This window comes from Vombatus ursinus, unplaced genomic scaffold (assembly GCF_900497805.2).
Source record: "Vombatus ursinus unplaced genomic scaffold, bare-nosed wombat genome assembly UNPS02009835.1, whole genome shotgun sequence".
Classification (NCBI taxonomy): Eukaryota; Metazoa; Chordata; class Mammalia; order Diprotodontia; family Vombatidae; genus Vombatus; species Vombatus ursinus.
The window spans coordinates 5,550,497-5,573,033 of record NW_020949613.1 but is presented as its reverse complement, the minus strand read 5'-3'; the positions used below and the strand labels follow the sequence as shown (position 1 = coordinate 5,573,033).

At 34.3% G+C, this 22,537-nt stretch overlaps 1 protein-coding gene across 11 annotated transcripts in view; it reads left to right on the top strand.

Annotated features, from left to right (window-relative positions):
- The window catches only part of DST (dystonin), a 445,378-nt gene that overhangs the window by 295,521 nt on the left and 127,320 nt on the right, over positions 1–22,537 (top strand). For all 11 annotated transcript variants that reach the window (XM_027852998.1, XM_027852999.1, XM_027852997.1 and 8 more), the window contains 10 exons: positions 1,563–1,686; positions 4,264–4,472; positions 5,079–5,396; positions 5,921–6,087; positions 10,518–10,674; positions 11,860–11,986; positions 13,748–13,810; positions 16,570–16,805; positions 17,737–17,866; positions 22,009–22,208. In XM_027852998.1, the coding sequence (XP_027708799.1) occupies positions 1,563–1,686; positions 4,264–4,472; positions 5,079–5,396; positions 5,921–6,087; positions 10,518–10,674; positions 11,860–11,986; positions 13,748–13,810; positions 16,570–16,805; positions 17,737–17,866; positions 22,009–22,208 (1,731 nt within the window). The remainder of the gene's footprint in view (positions 1–1,562; positions 1,687–4,263; positions 4,473–5,078; positions 5,397–5,920; positions 6,088–10,517; positions 10,675–11,859; positions 11,987–13,747; positions 13,811–16,569; positions 16,806–17,736; positions 17,867–22,008; positions 22,209–22,537) is intronic.

The following is a 22,537-nucleotide window of genomic DNA, read 5'->3' as shown; positions in this document are numbered from 1 at the left end:
GGTAGAGAGGAAATATTTTGTGATGCGAGACTATGGTAGTAATAAACTATAAGACTTTTGACTCAGCCATTTATCTATGCACTATCAGATTTCCTGGGAGTGTGAAACTTTGTTGGCAAAATTTTCATCATTGGGTATCTACCAATTTAATTCAGAAGACTAGTGGGATCTCCGCTGGAATCTCCAAGGCTAGGAAAGCCACGTGAAGAACATACATGCTTTTGGATCATTAATAGCTTGTCCAGTGGAGAGGATTGCGTACTGCTCTTTAATTAAAAAAATTTAAACCAGTAGTTTAAAATATCTCTAAGCATACCTAACAACACAAAAAATACATAAAGTAGGTTAAAATGTAAAATCAAGCAGGTACTATGCAACTCTTTTGCACAGAACTTGTAAATAAGAAACTAGAACAGCAAGATTGAAGTAGAAGGTATAAGCACAATCAAAGAAATGCGAATTTGTGTTGAAAAATACAAGTTGCAAATTGCTGAAGATCTGACTTCATGAGTATTTCTGGGTTTTCCTACAAAGAATAGTTAGAGGAGAAACTTCTTTATAATGCCATTATAACTGGGGTTCAGTTAAGGGCCACGTGCCCCAAGCCAGGTGCAGGAAATGTAGCCTTGGGTATTTAAGTAGAGAGGCAGGCTGGTCATCTAAATATAGGCTAAGGGACACAACTTATATATTGTGGGGACACCCATTCTGAAAGTAGATTTGGGACTTTTGTTTGTTGCAATTATTCGGTCATTTCAGTCATGTCCAACTCTATGTGACCCCATTTGGGGTTTTCTTGGCAACAATACTGGAGTGGTTTGCCATTTCCTTCTCCAGCTTGACAGTATTAAGTGACTTACCCATAGTCACACAGCTAGTAAGGGTCTGAGGTCAGATTTGAACTGACTCCAGGCCCAGTGCTTTTATTCACTGTACCACCTAGCTTCCCAACAGATTTGGGACTAGGGAATCAGCTTAAGGGGACAGTACACAAACCAAATGGAAACAAAGGGATCAATCTGGATAAAGGAGAATGGAATGGGTCATCAGTAGTAATCCAAATGGCAGGTGATAGGTTCAGGCCTTACACTGACAGAATTAGGACCTACATGTGTCAGCATTCCCTCCGGAGAACTGGTGATCAAGTGTAAGAGACCCAACCGCTGTGTAGATCACAAAGATCAAAGCAGCATCAGCAGCAAAACTGACCCAATAGCAATGTTAAGTAGAGCTCATTATCTATATATCCCTTGCCTAGAACCAGGATTAATCCTACTGTTCACAGGGAGGGTTCTCCTGTGTCCACTTGCTGTTTTTGTACACCATTATGGGGGAGGCAGTCAGAGAGCCAGGCAGACCATTATAAACGCATGTAAGGTCACATTTGAAAAATAGATTCCTAATATTCTGGCTGTCTGAATCCTTTACTAATGGTTGTATAGAGTTATAATAATGAAAAGTTCCACTGTGCCCACTTCATTGAGGTATCCCCTTATATGCTGTGAAGCCATCCTTTGGCCCTACTGAGTGCCATCTAAGTGAAAAATCTTCCAATTCCGTAGGTTCTTCAAGGACAAATATCCAACCACCAGGTTGCTGTAGAGAAACTGAAAAAAACAGCAGAAGTGCTTTTAGACACCAGGGGAGCTTTACTGCCTGACAAGAATGATATACAGAAAACACTGGGTAAGCTATTAACTTCTTCATCTCTTGATTCACTAGCTAAATGCAGCCAATTTAATAATTGTTGTGGGATTTTTTCCACTATAACATTCCTTAAACTCCATGAAACCATGTCTCTTCCTTCCTTCAGAGTGCTGCTCGTGTTTGCCATCAGATCTTGCCAGCAATACCCCACTTTAGTCCAGCTATCCTGGCTTACTCAGCAATCCCAGGAACTTGTCTTTGGCTGTAATTGCACATATGTGTCTAAATAGATGCTTTCCTCTCTGATAAGATTAGTGAACTCTGTAAGGATGGAATTCATTCCTTTGTAATCCACCCTCAGCCTAGTGGAGTGATGTGTATTTATCCAATAGTTGTTCCGTAAATATTGTAGAGTGAGTAAATAGATGGGTTTTTTTAACTTTAGCTTTCTTGTTTCCATAGCACTCTGTGTGTGTGTTTATGGATTCCTAAGTATAAATTAAAACACTTCAATAGCAGATGGTTAAACGTATTTCAAAACAAGTATAACCTGGATAATTCTAGTAGCATATTTTAGACAAAAGGTAAGATGGGACTTTGTCTTTGTAAAGTTGCTTTACGGACAAATATTAACTCTCTTGCGATCTTAAATACTGCAAGTCCATGGGGCTACAGTATTTGAGAGACCCATGGAAACCCTATACCTTAGGGGATTTTTTGTTTTTGTTTTTGTTTTCTTGCATATGTTTACCAGCAGAGAAATGATTACTGGAGAAATTTTAACCCATATGCTATAAATTAAAATATAATGCAAATTAAAAATTATTAAGGCTTAAAGCATAGTTTAGTGATACATGTGCCTCTCTATGGCAATGTTGGAGTATTGACTCTTGCTGGCTATATAGCTAGGTTGCATTTTTTTTTTTATTGCTTAGAATGTGGTATGGTAGCACAGTCTTTATGTAATTTTAATATTTTTTAAGACTTTTTCCTGGTATACTTTCATAGAATAATATAAGCATCCTAAAAACATTTTAGGCTTTCAAAAACAACAACAATGACAATAATAACCACCTAAAACCACTGAGAGTCTTTCAGATTCTTCGTTTCAAGGATTGGCATAATGGGGAATGGGGTGGTGGTATTTTAAACTATATTCTGTTTTCTAAAAAATAAAAAATTCACCCTGTTTCTTGACATAAAATGTTTCTGTTAAAGAATAAGTACATAGGATGTTAGATCTAGAGTTAGAAGAGACCTTGGAGGTCATCTAATCCACCTCGAGCCTTCAAAAAATGTTCAATATGTTGAAATGAATTGAATAGCTTCCTTAGGTTAAATAGGCTTACATTTACATATTATTTATAAGGACTTTACTGTTTCACAAAGATGTTCTAGAGGCAAAAATCTTTTGCTGAATTACCATAGAATATCCAGTTATTAAAATGGAAGAACATAAAGGTAACTTTACATCCCGAAATAATTATGAGTACTCTTGGTCAATGACTGATAAATAAAATACTTGATTAAAAACAGATAACTTGGCTTTTCCTGGGAAGAGATGATGAATACATTAAAAGTCCACGTCTTTGAACTTTTTAGTATTCTAAGATCTATGATGTAATAATACTATATGCATTAGTATTGAAATTCAAAGCTCCCTGCCTAAGTGAAATCACTGTGTGCATATTTACATCTCTAAACTATGCTTTAAGCCCTCATAACTGAGAATATATTTTAATCTATAGCATATGGGTTAAAATTTCTCTAGTAACCACTGCTTGCTTCTCTTTTCTGCTGGTAAACATATGTAGAAAGACCTGAATGTGATACTTCATTGAAATCACAATCTACATTCAGGGAAAAATCTACATAACAATACTTGATATTTTCTTTGTATTTTAAGTGAATTTTGTATGCTTTTCTTTTTTCCTCAAATCCCCTTATGAACGTATATATACAGTGAGTACTTAGCAGGTGAAGAATGTCCAAGTCTTTGGTTGAACACTTTTCAAGGACAGAGCTTGATAAATCTTGACAACTTTGTTTACTGTTTCTTATAAGCAGCTGTCTCTGGCTGGAACCTTTTTCCAAACAGTTTTCAGTAACTATAGTTAATTTGAAGTGACAGATTGAGAGTCAACCTTAACTTCAAATGTTCACTTCTCTGATCTCTAAATAGTACTACATTAATTCTGTCATGGGGGAAGATATGGGTATATTTATGGCTACAAATTAAATTGCAAATGCAGATATACAGAGTGTCCCAAAATTCTTAATGAAGTTTTAAGCTTTTGTAGTTTAAATTTTTTTTAAAGTTTTATAGCTTAAAACCACACTAAGGCTGTTGGGACATTTTGTGTGTGTGTGGGTGTGTGTGTGTGTGCGTGTAGAGAGAAAGAGAACAATTCTTACAGATTTTTCTTTTAGCATTTTGCATTTTGACATCATTAAATTTTAGTTTCTGTGATGTTATATAGGATTTGTCATTTAACGTGTTTCTTTTTCAATTGAACTTTCAGATGTTTGAAATGCTATTAAGCATACTCCTTAAAAAGTGAAAAAACAGGGGAAGAATTTTGATAAATCTTCTTGTGCTCTTTTTTTTTTCATCAGATGACATTGTTGGGAGATATGATAATTTGTCTAAGTCTATTAATGAGCGGAACGAAAAACTCCAGGTTACCTTAACCCGATCCCTCAGTGTGCAGGATGGTTTAGATGAAATGTTGGATTGGATGGGAAGTGTTGAAAAATCTCTGAAGGAGCAAGGTCAAGTGCCCTTAAACTCTGCTGCTATTCAAGACATCATCAGTAAAAATATGGTAAGTGTTATTAAAAAAACAAAATAATCTTTCCTCTTATGGATGGAAAAAAGAGGCCATATGGTCATATAAGAATAGGTAGATTTAAGAAGAATTTAAGACAAACAGGAAGATAAGAGTTGTTATTAACTAAATGTTGAAAAATATTGCTTTTAAACACACATGTACACTGTCATAAAAAGGTAAAATAATTTCTCTTGACAGCCATATGCACATTTTCATGAATTTTACATAATTTGCAGTGCTTACAAGGTGTTCTACCTTGTTTATCTCTGCTCCAACCAGCTGCACATAGGTCAATCAGATCAACCTTTTTGTCGTCTATCCTTTTAAGACTTCTGACCATGGATAATCCCTAGGCTCCATCGGATCCTGGGGTTTGTTGAATGGCAGTTCCTTCCCTTGTCTTTCATGCAACATGCCAGCTGTTCTCTTCTTTCCCTTAAAGAGAGATATGGGGACTCCTTAGGGGAATGTTTAGATTCGTAATTCAATCCCAGTTAGTGTTCTGTAGTCTCAGGTTATTCAAGCCTGAAACATTAAGAATGTCAGTTTCTTAAGCTCTCTGATTTTATTTGTAAATATGCAGTATGTGGTTTGTTTTAGATGATGGAGCAAGATATTGCAGGTCGCCAGAGCAGTATGAAAGCCATGAATGAAAAAGTGAAGAAATTTGTGGATACCACAGACCCGTCTACTGCATCCTCTCTGCAAGCCAAAATGAAGGACCTGTCAGTTCGATTTTCAGAAGCCAGTAAAAAACACAAAGAAAAACTTGACAACCTGGAGAAGCTGAAAACCAAAGTAGAATCATTTGAAAGACTTTCAGAAAAGCTTCAGTCATTTTTTGAAACAAAAGCTCAGACTCTTGTTGAAATGGATGGTCCAGGAAAAAATGTTATTGAATTGTCTCAGTATATTCAAGTAGGTCTTCTGACACTTAAGAACTCATGCTCATTTAGTGAATTGGAATCATTTACAAGTTTATAAATTCATAACTTGTGAATAAGTACAATGTAGGGTCACATTTTAAGTGCTCTTAAGTTACTTTATAACCAAAAAAGTTTTTTAAAGATCTTTTAAAACATTGCCTTCTCTTGAAATCTCTTATCAAATTGGAATAAATATGGCTACTCAGCATACTGTTAATGACATTCTTTATATCTAATGTACCAAAAGTAATATTGGCACAGAGTATGAAAAAATTTACAAAATAAGCAAAATGTAAATGACATATTTTGATGTTTATTTATTTATCTTGAAAATACTCCATTTCAGGCATCTTACTTATTTGCATACCTATTTTGTGCATATGGGTCTTCAATGGGGTAGGAGGCAGGATTCCTGCCCTTTGAGTAGTGTTCTTTGGAACTTAATTTGCCAAGAGCATCTGAGAATATCTTATGATAATGATGATGAAATTAATTCAATATCTTATTGTGTTATAGGAGTCTAGCAATGAAGTCTTAGAATGCAAAAAAGATCTTGAAACTTTGCAAAACCTCTTGAAGGAACTGTCTATTCATGGTTTCCCTGGGGATAAGGCTCTACTTTTGGAAAAAACAAATACTTTGTCAAAGAAGTTCAAGGAATTGGAGGATACCATTAGGGAAAAGTAAGTGTGGTTTTCTCATTTGAACTTTATTCCCTGTCATACAGATTGAGTGATTTCTGAAACCAACTGCATATGCAGATTAAGTATTGGAATGAGTTTTATACATTTCTGAGTAGCCTTAATACTACTTAACTTGATGTTTTAATTTAAAAGTTTTTTATTCTATTAAAACTGACTACACTGTTTGTAAACATTTTTTGAGATTCATTACTTCCTTCACCTAAATAGTATAAATTTAGTTGCGAAGAAATTATTCAAAAACATTTTGCAAATAATCCATGATGTCTTTTAAGAAGTTATTAGTCTCTAAAGCTTTTTGAATATACTTTATTTCTGTTTGCCATTGAAATGACATTGATATCAGAGATCCATCTAGTGACAGTCAAGAGTAATAAATTAATAAATAATAAAAATATAATAATATATCATATAATAATATATTAAAATAAAGAAATTATTTTAAATTGTGTTCACTTCTTAAAGATGCCTGCTATTTTAAAGATGCCTTTTTCAATAGTTATGGTTTATGGGACAAATAAGGTATATGAAAACTTCAAAGGATTAATTTAAATTGAGATGAAGGAATAATTAAACTTCATCAAAATTAATTAGATTTTTCATACTAAAGCCCACAGAATATTTTTCTTTCATTTTTAGAAGAATTTTGACCATATAAAGGGTTTGAGGCTAAAGAGTATAAACAGATAAATGTTGATTTTAAAATAAATAAAAAAAGAAAAATTACCTATGTCTTGAGGAAGCTTTGTGCTTTGAAACTTGTGAGTACTCTCTGTCCTCATAGAGATATCTTTTTCACCATGTCACGTCACATACTTTTCTCCCATCAGATCACACACAAAATGAACTTGATTTTGTTGTATAATCCCATCAAGCTATTTCTCTTTTCAAACTGGGCCAATTTACAAGCTCTGCAGTTGTTACTAATTAGTCCAGCTTCAGGAATTTCTTATGTTCCAGTATTCCACATACTTGTACAAACGCACATGTCACCCATGTGCTGAATGTCACTATTCTGCCCTTTGCTCATGATCTGGGTAGAAATTCTTTATTCTTATACCTAATCATACTAAAATGTCACAGATTCTTAGTGTTTCTCTGTTAAAAAGAGAACCAATTAAATGTATGTAACCATTAAGCAATATTTTACTTTATAGAGATTGTAGCAGCATTTTCTTTAATGTTCATTTTTGTCCTGTGTCTTTAGCATGAAAGTCAGTGAGTTTTATTTGCTTTTCTTCCCTTACTTATTAAAGTTCTTTTCTTGTTTTTAATACCTTCTGGTACATTATGGCACATGAAGTATATAGACTGGGGCTTGTCTCTATTGCCTCTGAAAAATAAGTTAAACAATTTACATACTGTCATATAAATTACTCATTCTCCCTTGAAACCCTTTTATATTTGTTTTCTTAACTGCTCAAGTTTTATTGGTATGCGTGGTATGTTACAGTTAAACTTTTATTGTCATATGGAATAAGTCACCCTATAAAATGACTAAGCAAAATCTTAAATAAGGTTGCCTGATGTCAGGTGACTAGTTGTGTTTTTATTGTATTAGGGATGCTTACTGGTTCCATATTTGATTAATTATGCATTCCTTAATACATGACAAATCCTATCTTTTTCCCTTCCCAGGTAATAATATGTCCTGTATTGTCTGAACTAAAATCTGGCAACCTTATAAATAATCCCTTTGAAACCATGTATATTAGCTAATATTTATAATGATTGTATAAAATAATAGCATTTTTAAAATTCTTGATTTTCAACTTTTCTAGTGCTTTTAAAAGTCATTTTCCATACTTGATTGGATCTGTGATCTCATCATTTTGGGTCCTCTTTTCTCACAGGTGCAGATTACAGTTAATCCATACTTTATCATTATGTGTTATACTTGCTTATGTGTTTCCAGAAATTCTCTGTATAGGTCATACTCAAAATGTTAGAGATCTTCTCTAAGTTTTTTTCATATTTAGTAGTGCAGTGCTTAGGTTGCCTATCTGTTATTCATTGCTCTAGTTAGATACATAACTAACCTACCTCTTTTTCCATATATTTTTTCTTGAATGATATCTTTTCTGTTCCTTGAGCATACCACACTTGATAATATGCTTCAGCCCACCATTCATTGCTCCATTGTCCTTTGCATTACTCACCATTTTGATTCTTTGGAGATTGTAGTCTTGCATGATATGTAACCATATGCCATCGCTGAGGGAATATGGATATTTATTAAAAAGATTTATTTGAAAACTTAAAATGTTTGAAAATCCTGTTGATTTCCAAATCCTTTTAAGCCCGCTCTCTTCATGTAATTCAAATCTGTACCCAGTTCATTGTGCATATCTAGCACCCTTTTAAGAGAGATATATGGATACACTAACTCAAAGCGTTGCCCATTCAACTGAATGTCATAATCTGAGCAATATCAGCATTGTTTATCCACTTGATTTTCCCCATGTGGATTGTTCATTGATCTTCTTTGAGTGACTATGGATCTTACTGAGAAAACTTGATAATATTTGGGGGATTTGGTGCACAAAGTCATTAGTATCTGGCAGACCTCATTGTCTATAAGGAGTCCCTGTTCCATTTGCACTCTGTGTAAGATATTCTCAATGACAGTGTTGAGTACCTTTAGTAAGCATTTTTATGCTTCACTTGGTACTGATAGAAGATGCTAGAATAATGTAATTTCTGTTATTGCCTCTGTCAAGGAGTCTTTTAGTTTTTAACTGACATATGGCAAACATGATTGAAAGTTTCCTTGTTGAAGGAAACTCTTTACAGCTGTTTTTGCTCTACCAAGTAAAATGCTTGGTGTTGAGTCTAAGTGTTTCATTAAAAATGAAAACAAGTAATACTGTTTATAGAAACACTGTAGGTTTGTTCTAGTTTCCATCAATTTGTTGCTCTCTCTCAGGAGGAAGACGCATGGGGTTATATATGTAAGATTATATTGCGTTACAGGGAGGGTATGGACAATAGTTGTACAAATTAGGAAAACATATTTAGTTTATGGTCTGTAGTCTTTGAGGGAGTACCCTCATTGCTTAGAACATGGTTACATAAAAGTACTGTCCTTCTAATTTTATCCCTAAATTCTTTTGAGAAGGACTGACTCTTATACCATGAGTTCTGGAAACTTAATTTTCTACTATGTTTCTTTTCATAGTTTTATTAAATGATATATGAAGATTGGGAGAGTATCGATACTAAAATTATGGTTTTTTTAAATCAGGGAGCAATTTGGGATCTCTGAGTGTATTCCATAGCCTGTTCATATTCTATCTAGCCTTCTCTCTTCTTCCTGTTCAAATCTGGACAAGTTTTTCATGTTGTAAATGAACTAGTATTTTAAACTGGGTTGTCTTTTGATACTGTATCTTTCCACTTGTCAAGGAGATCAAATGCTTATTAACCACGGTTGTTTAGATAGATTGAATTAGAGCTTTTACAATGCTTTCTTTCCTTTTTTCTTGTCCTCTAATTTATAATTTGTTGTTAATTTTGACACTTAATCTATCCAGTCAATGGTCTGACTTCACAAAGACAACTAATTAGGCAGGACAGACCAAAATGTATAGCTGTTCTTCCAGTTTTCTTGCTCTCTGTTGGCATAACTATTTCTAATATTCCTCTAAATTATGTTTAGATTTCTGATCAGTCTATTTCTGCTTTTTTAGCTTTTAAAAATATGTACCCCAAATTACACAATAGCATTAATGTTTTTCTATTTAAGAGAAAATGAAATGAAACTCATTTGTTTCACAAAGAATGAATAATTAATAATTTCTGTGAAAGTAGGTAGGTTTTGTTTATGGCATAGAATTTACCCAATCACTACCAAAGTCTAAACTTTATCCAGTTTGGGAAGTAGACAAGTAAGTTTGACTAGACTGACTTTCTACTAACTGAAGTGGTCAAGGAAGTACTACTATTCCTTCTATTAACTGGACCACAATTATAGCTGCAATCATCCTTTATGGGGCTGGGGGAAATAGATACTTATCTCCTGCACTTTTAAACTGTGACCCTCAAGTTCGTGGAAATCCCACGATTAATCTGTTCCATTATGCCTTCACTGAATTTATATTTTACATATTTCTCTCTTCCTTGAGACTGAGGTGCTGCTGCTTAAGTATCACTTTTCACTTCTTGTTTCCCCAAGGAAGTCCTGGACTAAACAGATAATGCTGACCTGAAGATTCAAAATGTTGAGTGGAACAGGACCAAGAATTTAGGCAGCTGAACAGCTGTTTGTTCTGCTGTATTTGACTTGCCAATTGCTAACAACAGTTCCTTAAGTGATGATACCTTTTGTCAAAGATGTTGCTGATAAAGGCCATGCACGTTGATCTGGACTCTTTTATTTTTGTTGAAATTATTTTCTGGCTTTTGTTGTGTAGGAAAGAAGCAATATCTTCTTGTCAAGAACAAACAGAAGCCTTTCAGCTTCTTGTCAAATACCTAAAGACATGGATGGAAGAAGCCACAGAGAAAATTCCCATCATCCAACCCTCAATGGGTACAGATGATTTAAAGAAATCTTTGGAAGAAACTAAGGTGAATCAGTGCATGTTAGATAGAATGATATTAAATATCATTGTACATCTGTATTTGACTAAGCATTAACTGCTTAATGCTGATGAGTGCTTTGGTTTGAATCATGTCTTCAGACTATGTATAGCACCTTCTTATTTTTAAAATAATTATTTTAGACTAATTTGTTCTGTTCAGAAGAAATAGCAGATTTTCAGCCTTTAAGTTGAGAGGAATTTGCATTTGAATGGATAATTGGAATGAATGAAATAATGGATATTTGAAAAAAACATTAAGAACTGCCTCCTAATCCAAAGCTTTAGGCCCGCTACCCATCAAATCTTTGTTTGGTTATGTATTTTTTTTTTTATCCTGACCTATGATTTCATCAGTGTAGGGAATTCTTTTTGTAGAAACTCCCTCCACTAATGCAGATCAACAAATTTTCTGTAATTTATAGCCTTAGAACACTGATTGCTTGAGATCCTTTGGAATTAAGTAACTAGCTTATGGTCACATTGCTAGTATGTGCCATAGCAGAACTTGAACCCAGACCTTGATAACTATGAGTCTAAATCTTCTTCAGCTTTACAAAATGCCTCTCAGTTATATAATAAAATGTGTTACTGTCAAATATTTCCATGACTAATTCTGCATCATTCCATAACATATATGTAAGCCATGAAGTCGTTTGGAAATAATGGTTTATATATTCTATGGCATGAGTATTGCATGCTCTCATCACTGGCTTATCTAAGTAAATTTTCTTCTATTGGCCTCTAAAAAATTAAAATAAATTTTTATTCCCTTTTAATTAATTTTTGAAAGCTTACTAATAAATGTACCTCTGTGATTTAATTCATTTTTTTTAAACTCAGTATCATTTGCTGTAGAAAGGTGGCTGTTAGCACGTTTGCTAGATTTGTAGTTGACAGTTATTTTGGAATACAGTGGTAGCTAGTATAAGTAGAGCTTCCATTCATTCTGTGGAATAGAGCAGAATGATAGGATGTGTTGTGACTCCTCTCTCACTGCTTGCAATGGGACTGTCAGAAAGAATTGGGATGCTGTCTCATTTTTCCATCCGCCCCTCAAATCAGGGCCCATCTTCATCACTGCTCCTGCTATGTATTTAAGAGATTGAAAAGAGATGTACAACTTTGAAAATGTAACAAAAGTGAAAAAAATAATGTGTTTTTACATTTCAAGAAATTACAAGGGGAGTGGAGCTCGAAAACACCAGAGATTCAGAAAGTAAACAGCAAAGGAACATCATTATGTAACTTAATAAGCGCTATGACTTCCCCTACAAAGGCAATAGCAGTGATTAAATCAGGTATGTATTTTACAGTTATGATCTAAACCAAGAGCTCATTCCTCTTTGCCATGCTGTTTTTGTCATCCTGCATATTAGTGCATAACAATAACTTTAAAGAAATAAACAGAAAGTTAGCAATAAAGAAAATATACCTGCATATACATCAATCCTTTATAAAAAAACATTTTGTTAGTTAGCAATATAACTAAACAGACAGGTTTTGAAAATAAAACTTTTTTATCTTCATTTTTTGATGGGTGCCATTTAAACTAATTCAGTGAATTTATTTATGTAAGCAATAAAAAAACAACAAATACTTTTTCAATTAAAAAAATTAGGACAGACTTTATAGTAGTCAAACTGATAGGCCAGAATGCTGTTTGAATTAGATTTTGGCCTTTGTTGGAATGTTTCATAAAGAAAAAAAATTCTGGTCTCCTCAGGAAAAGGGGAAGAAAGGGAGAAAACAGCTACTTTTGTTTAAAGTGTAGGTTTCTTGTTTTCTTCTAGTCTGTCTGAGTCTGTGTGGCATAACCGCAGTAAACAATTACATAGTGCCTTAGACATCTGTGAGTTACATAGCTCAAAATTAAGCCAATTTTTCAACAAAAAGTTACTTTTAACCATTCTTTTAAAAAAGCTATTCATATAATTTTACATTTATGTTGTATTAAGGCAAAATACATTTATTTCATTATCAACACCAGAAAATGCAGGACTTGGTGAGAGGGAAAGTTCTATATGTTTATTTTGAAGGTTACTAAATTTCTTCTGTGACTTATCTAATTTGTCTATCCTCCAGCTGTCACTGTTGTGACACTAACTCTCCAGCTGGACTTCTCCAAGGCAACCATTAATTATGCTCCATTAAACCTATAGCAAGGAAGATTCATCTTATATTTGGGTGTGATAATTTCCCTTTCCCCTCATGGTCAGATTCTATTCATACAATTTAGGACTAAGGTTTTTTTTTTTTTTTGATACTTTTGGCTTATTTCAATACTTGTACATTTTACATTAAATAATAAAAATTTAATTCCTAGTTTTCTACTTCTTGTCAGTTTCTAACTAAGGCAAAAATTGATCTTGTACATCCACATTGTAGTTTTACTCCCTGTGAATCATATGTGGCATATTCAGTTAAGAATAGAAAAATCTTACTATGAAAGTTTAGAAATTTTTTTTAAGTTTAGAAATCTAAGAAACTTTTTTGAGATACAGAAGCCCAGTCAATATAATGTATTTTTTTTTTCTTGATATAGTACATAAGGTCATAGGATTTAGAGCTGAGAGGAAACTTAGAGATTGTATGGTCCAATGTTTTCATCTTACATATGAGGAAAAAGAGGCCCATAAGTCACATGCCTGAAGTTACACAATTATAAGCAGAGCTGGGATGTCAATCCAACTGAGAGGCCTTTGAGAAGGGCTAGATAAATGTCATTACTTTATATGTTGCCAATGTGCAGTTCTTTTGTTAGTATATCATATTATAAGCCATTCTTACCATAAACTGCTTTTAAAGTGGTATATACTGTGTAATTTTGTGATTTAAAATCATTATCTAATGCCTAATGTTCTAAGTGCATATAATACAGAGCTCTTGAATCTTTGTTCCTCACTTTGACTTATTAGAGATAACATTTTGTATTTTTAAATATTAATTCTTAAAAAATACCTATTAAGAACATAGAAGTTTATAAGGTGGTCTATATTAATTTCTACTGTAAATTGTGAATTTTTTCTTTCAAAACTGGAATATTCCTGTTGTTTTCTTAGGTGGAACAGTCTTAAATGGTGAAGGGACAACCTCAGATACACAGGAATTCTTGACAAATGAAGGTGAGTAATAATTTAAACTACGTATTATAAAATTTTTGAAAGGTGACATTATTGGGAGACAAAAACCAGTTTATATTCATAAATAGTGCTAATGATTAGATTACTACTATGGGATGCTATTTTAATATTTAATTTTTCTACAGAAGGGCATGCTAGATAATTTCATAGGGTTTCATAAAGCTATACAGATTCATTTTTCTAACGTAAGGTTCCACTGTTTTCCCCCTACAAAAAACTTCAGTGGTTTACTTCTGTCTACTGAATAAAATGGACTCCTTAATATTTTTTTGTTTTTTGTGTTGTAACATATGCTTGCTGCACTTTCTTGCCTCTATATCATTGCCTATACTATTTTAAACACTTTTGAATATCCTTTTCAATTTTATTTTTTATTAGTTGAAATCCTACACATTCTTTCAGGCTCAACTCTGTCAAGTCCTGAAATAAATCAAAGCCAAAAGTTGAGAAATAAAGCATCTTTAATTGAGATAATAGGTTAGCAAACCTGCCACCCTAGGGGATGTCCCATGAGTGCAGAGAACAATGGATTTCCCAACCAAGAGACCTATGAAAAGTTCTTTGTACTGTTAGGAGGGAAGAGAGAGGAGGTAGTATGAGGTAGCAAGACCCCAGTGGCCCTTGGCAATTCAAAACCACTTCATTCTGGCTGCTTTGCCCTTCATGCCATAAATCCCAATGGAAGGGGGCAAGCATATTAGGAGCTGAGATCCAGCTTAAACTAGGTTCCTTTACAAGGTAAAATCTCTGAGTGGTGGGGCCTCAGAGTGTGGTTCAGCTCAATCTAATAAAGAGAAAATATCTTAAGAGTAGGATTGTAAAGACGTTATTGAAATTCTGACACTACTAGGATTGTTAAGGGAGTGGCAGTCCATGTTACATTTAGTATGAATAATTTCTTGTCATTATATTAACAATTTGTTGCTCTCCCAGCTTCCAAGTGAGAAGTGAGTCCTTCCTCTTCCATAATCTCAGAACAGTTTAATTTTTACATTTTTTTTATTTTTCAGTTCAGTGCAAATAAACTACTATTTATTAAGTACCTATTATGTGTAAGGTAGAGAGGCAGCATGATATGTTAGATATAGAGCCAGTCTCAGGGTCAGGGTTTGAGTTCTCTGATATATATTAGCTGTTTAACTCTGGGTGACTTCCTTGACCTTTCACCAGTGCCCCACACCCCACAACGGTCTAAGACTGTAAGTTACAAATGAGTTGCTGATGTTCATAAGTGGATGAAGTTTCCATAGTGGAAGTTCCCCACACAAATGAATGTCCAGGCTCTGAAACACATCCTCATAAAATTTGTACATCTGTGTGTGCGTGCTGGGGTGGGGCTGGGGTTGGGGGGGAGAGAGAGAGAGACAGAGACAGAGACACATGCTAGGGGGAGAGAGTGATCACTTTAAGGATCTGTAAAATGTTTTACATACATTATTTCATCTGATCCCCCCAATGACCCTATGAGGTAAGTGCAGGAGATTATAGAATCATAGATTTAGAGATGGAAGGGAGATTAGAGATCATCTACTCCAACCCCTTGAAACCCCTTCAATTTACAGATACAGAACCTAAGAAAGGTTACCTGTCTTACCTAGGGTCACCCAGTTAGTGTCTGATACAGGATTTGAAACTAGGTCTCACTGACTCCAGGTTCAGCACTCTACCTACTACATCCCTGGAAAATTTCAGATATATATGATTATTATGTCTAAATAGTACTGAGGTGGTTTAGGAGTGCTGACATAGTTTAGGGGTGCTGGGACCCCCAAATGTCAGGATACAGGTGTCACCTGGAATGAATTCACACCCTCAAACTATCCTCCAGTCAAGTTTATTGTGATGCCAGTAGAAGAGGGTGAAGTTCCTTTGGGAATTTCCAAGTTAATGAAGATGATGCTGATGTTTATATGCAAAAGGGACAGTGAAAACATCTGGGTGGGATTAAGGAGTGGAAAGTAGTCTGGGGTGGGCCAGGTGCCAGTGATCTGGGCTGCTAGAACGTATGGGAAAATTCAGGGAGTCAACAGAGATAGCTTTGTTGAAGGGACAAGATAGAAGTGTTGCCAGAGCATGATCCTTGGGGATCAGGTGCCAGGGAAGAGTCCTTGGGCCAGGCATCCCTGAGATAGCTTTTATCTGAGGAATACAGGGTCAGGTCTGCATGTGTCTGCAACAGAGAAAGATTTTCTCACAGGAAACAGGGTTGCTTCCAGAGACATGATCTTAGTCTTTTGGAATCTAGGTCTTACCACCCCATCAGTATTATGCACTTTAGTACATATTTATGGCTACATATCACATGTATATACATATATATATATATATTTATTTATAGATAGATAGATATAGATATACATGGAGAGAGAGAGAGAGAAGGGGAGTGAGGGAAGTAGGTAGGAGGTAGGAACAGGGAGGAGGGAGGAATATTTATGTCCTTACAACAACCTTGTAAGGGAGGTAGAGGAGGTATTATTATTCTACCATACAGATGAAACTGAATGTCAGAAAAAATTATGTGCATTATCTAGGGTCAAACCTAAAAGTAAATTCTAGAGTTGGCATTTCATAAAGGTCATCTGACTTGAAGTCTAGTATTCTTTCCACTATATTATTCTTGTATTAGGTAATGATAATATTGAGAAAATTATAGCATGTGTCACATTTTATTTCAACTCATCTCACTCCATTGACTCTAAATATATTTGGGAGCCTTAGTATTTCTTTTTTTTAATTCCTAGAACTGACATCCATCAAAAAGAAAATGACTGACATAAATCACAGTTATGAAAATCTTGGAGTCACATTGAAGGATAAAATCTTTGAACTAGATGCCAAACTTATAGTATTGCAAAAGGCTCAGGAAGAATCAAGTTCAATGCTGCAATGGTTAGATAAAATGGACAAAAAGGCAACAGGATGGGATATGACCCCTACGGATAGTGAAGGTGTGAAGACACAAGTTGAGCAGAATAAGGTAATTCATTTTGATAAAATAAGAAGTTCATTGATTAGTTTTCAGAAGAGACTTTTGGCAGGCAATTCTGTGTGCTACTTCCAACCCTGTTACTTCAAAACTGATAAGTAATATAATCACTTCATTGTGCTTTATAGTGGAGAGTGTTTATAATAATTACTCCTTCTTACACAAGGATGATACAAAGATGAATGAGCTGATAGTAATAAGATACTTTGAGAACTTTTTGTTTAGTTCTAATGTGAAAGTATTAATAAACTATAGGAACCTTGACTATTTGGAGCTAAATAAATCTATTAATGGGTCCCCTCATATAAAATAGCTTTACCTTTGCCCATATTTTTATCAGTGAGCAATTTGCCTATGAAAACTATTAGAACAAAGTTTTACCTTTTTGTGATGCTGGTAGCAAAAATCTACATAAGATCAAAATATCGTATTTGTTGACTCTGTGATGTATTTTTTAATCTAATAGAGAAACATTTCTGACAGAGTAAAGGTCTTATTCTTTCATTGGAAGACTTTGAGCATTTATAAAACCTAACTACTTGTTTTTTCTCCCTTTAACTAATTGATTAATTATTATCGCCCACAGTAGATGGCAAGACCCTTGAGTTCAGGGATTCTTTCATATTTATTATAGTATTCCTGAGTACCTTCTGGTTAACAAGCACATAATAAAAGATTGTTTGCTATTGTTGACAGTAGAAAGTTCCCTTTCTATTGTAGGGACAATCATTATATCTATCATCCTTCTAATTTCTGTTTAAATCCATATTTTCTTGAGCCATCAGCAGTGACATTAGACTACCCATTAAATGGTGGTTTCTTCCTGTAGGTCATATTATAGAATTAAGTTATTCGATTATATTTTCATATGTATCTTGATTTAAACACAATTTAACAATGACTTTTACTCTCACTTTGGCAGACAATTGAAACAGAACTGAAGCAAAATAGGAATAAAGTGCAGGAGCTGAAAGACAAATTGACAGATTTGATGGAGCAGAATCCATATTCTCCTGAGGCACCCAAATGGAGACAGATGTTGGTGGAGATAGGTATGGTGTAGGTGTAGGACTTGTATTATTAGTGTGAAAATACCAATCAGTGAGTTTTGTATTTTTAACATTATCCTTATCAAAAAACATTAAAAGCACACACCTACATAAGTAGTCTTTAACTGTTTTCTCTCATGCTTAATTTGTTTTCCTCTCTTTAGAAGGGTCACTTTATATGAAATTGGGATAAAAATTAGCAGATCGTTTCATACCAAATTTAATAGCTCCCTTGTTTCTAAAAACCAGTGAGTATCAATTAGGAAGGTATACAGTATGGAGTATATTTTTGTCAATGATAAAAAATTTTAGTGGTGTCAAGTTTTCTTTTTTCTAGCTTTTTGACATTTAGAAAAATGTTTATGTGCAAATCGAAGATGTTTCCAGGGATCTTATTTATAGCATCCTGTGATTTAATTGGCAATTTCTATTATAACACCCATGATTAATTCAAAGATAAGCTTTTAAAAAGACTATAGTTTATTTATTTAAACTGTAATTTATTTATTTAAATTATTTTAGTAATGTAGGCCATTAGATGGTGGACAGACTTATAAAGAGCAAATGATCTTCAATAACAGGGTGTGGGCCTGTATTTTGCAAAATTTTAGCTATACATTTCACTTTACATAATAATTTTCTAAAAATGCAGCTAGGAGGTGTAGTGAATGTAGGAGTTAGAAAGACTTGAGTTCAAATACCACCTCATACACTGGCTTGGTGGTATCCCTTAGCAAGTCATTTAACCTCTCTCTCAGAATCAGTTTCCTTGTCTGCATAATGGTGATAGCACCTATCTTCTAGCGTTGTTGTGAAGATCAGATGCGATAATTTATGTAAATCATTTTGCAAACCTTAAAGTATATATAAAGTATATAAATTTGAGTTACTATTGCTATCAATTATATATTTAACATGACCCTATATTTACATTTCACTTGGACAGTATTTCCTAGGCACTTTGTGTACCTTAAAGTTGAGAAGAACTTAATTAGGCAGCATGGCAAGAGCCTTCTACCCATATCTGGTTCCAACTTCTCCCTTGTTCCTGTTATGCTTTTGTGCTTCTTTTAATGGCTGGCATTTATGTGGAACTTGAAGGTTTACAAAGTTCTTTACAAATATTGTCTCATTTTATTTTCACAACAATCCTAATAGGTAGGTGCTATTATCGTTATGCTCGTTTTACAGCCGGAGAATCTAAGGCAGGCAAAGGTTAAGTGACTTGAGCACTGTCACATGTGGTGTCTGTGAACTCAGTCTTCCTGACTTCAGGTCCAGCATGCCTTCTATTATTCCGAATGCAAGCTAATATTGAGTCTCATTGGAGATATAATTTTGGCCTCTGGTCTAAGATTCTACTCCTGTAATAATTAAGAAACTACTGATTGTTGCAAATTTATAGATCTTAGCATGGGGAAGGGACTTAAGAGATCATCGTAGAACATCTTCCTATTAATACTGCTAACTACAATGTTCCTGATAAATCTCGACTCTGCTTGAACACTGACAGAGAACTCACTACCTCACAGAGGATTCTGTTTCATTTTTGGACAGTTTTAATTGTTAAGAAGTCCTTATTTCAAAACAAAATCTCTTCACATAAGTTCTGCACAGAAACCTTGTTTTCTTTCTAAACATACATGTTCCTCCCCAGCACCAATTTCCCCAAGTGGTTGTTATCTTCTAGTATCCATGGTTAATTGATAAAGGTACTAGTCTACTTTGGAATGAAAAAGTTAGTGTGTGCTGCTCTGTGAGATCTTGTTATTAGATAGTACTCTGTAGTGAATCTTTTGCTTAACCATTGATTATTTTTATTTTAAATAGAAAGAAGAGTCAGTAAGCAAGGGTAATTTAACATAATTTCAAGATTATGCTTATTTTAGAAAAAAAAGACAAAAATGTGGGCTAGTTTGTATATCAGAAAATGAGTATTATGAATTTGGACAGAATAATGAGGATATGAAGTAATGCATATATTTTATAGGTAAATAAGAGCCATGAAAAATGTAAATTTAACTTACTGATGGACTTAACTCATCATCAACCACAAGTTTATCTGTTGTCTTTGTTCAGATTGTTTTTTGTGCCTTGTTGGTCTCTGTTAAAAACAAGACAAATGAATATAGAGTTTAGAAACTGGAGATGAAAAATTCTAGTGGAAGATTTTTTTTTAAATCCCCACCCTACGATGTTCAGTTAAATTCAATTTTGGATATTCCAAGAGCTGGGATTTTAGTGTTATCTAATTTGTAAATTTTCTCCCTTATTCAGGCCATTCCATTTCCTTGTTTTAATTATATGTTATCATTTTGATTTTATTTAAATTCCATAATGTGAAGCTGACTTTTAATCCCTATAATGTCCATTTCTGGAGGTTGTTTCATTTCTTTTAACTATTTGTCACATGCCTTATATATGAAAGCATTCAAATAATATTATGTAGCTGTTACAATGATGCTAACAACCCCTTGTTTACTGAGTGTACACAGAGCTCTTTTTCTCTCTTAAAAGAAATACATGATTTGTGTGAAACCCATGGGTTAATACTCTTTTTCTTAAATAGCATAACTTAACATGTTGCAATTTAAAAATGCATTAAGCACTTGCAAGAAGAACTCTGGCTGTTTTGTACCTATCAAATAAATTCAATATACTAAAATTTTCAAAACACTTGCTAGATGTAAGTTAAGGTGATGGCCGCTTTTCGAACTTATGACTGGCATGGGCCACACACAAAATGATAACTTTGGGAGTTCAAGGATGTATATGATAGTTGCCAAATGGATGATTCAGATTTAGGGGTTCATAAGAATTTTTGTGTTGTGACCCCTTTGTTAGTTTAGTGAAGTTTATGGATACCATTTCTGAATAGTGTTTTGAAATGTATAAAATAAAGTGTGTAGGGTTACAAAGGAAACCAATTATATTCACTTCAATCAGTATACATTTATTAAGCTCCTACTGTGTATGAGGCCATCAGGTTAACAATCCCAGGTTAAGAACTCCTGGTATAGTCACCAAGGCTGTTATTTCAGAGGAAGTAGCCATTCTGGGCTGTGCTGGGCTGGGCTGGGCTGGGCTGGTCAGAAAATGCTTTGTGGAAGAGGCCTTGGGACTTGAGCCACTGCAAGAGGCCTTCCTAGTTCCCTTCTCCTCCACAGCCATAGATCTTTTTCCCTCTAAAGTTACCTAAAGGAAAACAGATAATCACGATAATGATAGCCTGTGTTTATAGAACACTCAGGTTTAAAAAATTCTTTCCTCCCAACAATCATGTGTGGGCTACAGGGCAAGTATTATTATTATCATTGTTTTACAGATAAGGGAACTAAGAATCAGAGGCTAAGTGACTTGCCCTTGAAACCATGGCCTGTATGGATCAGAATCTGGATTTGAAACCCCCCCCCCTTTATTTAACTGCAAGTCCTGTGCTCTGTCTACTGTATCTTGTTGAGTTGGTGACTGATTGGAATTGAGAAACATGGGAAAAGAACAGCCAGAGATAATTCTGAAGTTTCAAACTGGAGTGACTGGAAACGTGGAGGTGCTATTGAGAGAAATAGAAATGTTAGTAGTGGAAACCAATGTTGGGAAGATTAGACTGATTTTAAGCACGTGAAGGTGGAGATGATACTAGGTCATCTAAATAGAAATTTCCAGCAGACTGTTGAAGATGTAAGGTTTAGGCTTGCACAGTAAATCAGGTTAGAAAATCATTTGTAGTTAGGTACTAGTTAAAATGATGAGTCTAAAGAAAAAGGTTCCATGTTTATAGCATAAATATGAATTCTCATGCTTGTGTTTTTGGAAGGAAAGAACTCTTAAAACTGTCTGAGCTGAGTATCTTTTGTACCTTGTGATCTCTGCAAAATCGGCTCAATGTTTTCTTTTTCTTCTCTTTTACTTTAGATAATGTAATTGACATGGAACCTAAACGAACTTTGAAAGCTACATTGTAAAAATCCTTTATGTTTCAGTAGTTAAGTTCCTGGTTTGACTGTAAAAGTGAACATGAGGCTAAAGGCAGATTTCTGTTGTACATCCTTTCAGTCATTTTATAGCATCGCATAATATGTATACCATGCGATATTAACAGGGTAAGTGAAAATGTTGATTTAATACTTTGCTATTTTTTTTAGATTCCAAGTGGAAACAACTCAATCAGTTAACAGCTGATAGACAACAAAAGCTGGAGGAATCCTCAAATAACCTAACCCAGTTCCAAACTGTGGAAGCTCAGTTAAAGCAGTGGCTTGTTGAAAAAGAACTGATGGTCAGTGTGCTGGGGCCCTTATCAATTGACCCAAATATGCTTAATACCCAGAAGCAGCAGGTCCAGGTAAATATTACCTAATAACTCCTTGCTGTTGTAATAACATTTGTTCAAAATAAAAATCTCTCCATTGGGAACACAAAAGCTTGGCACTGTAAATGCTGTAACTTCTGTGGGAGATGAGCGTAATGTCTAGAACAACCCCAAGAAATCAGTGGAATCCTGAAAGAATGGAAATTGTGCTATTCATGGCCTGGGAGAAATCTACCTGATTATCTGAGTATGCTAAATAATGCTGTTGTTTCAACTATATTATGGTTTATTCATACTCCATTTAAGTGAGCTCCTTTGAAGTTTTATTAATCTGAGCATGTAAACAGCTAATAACATTTTTA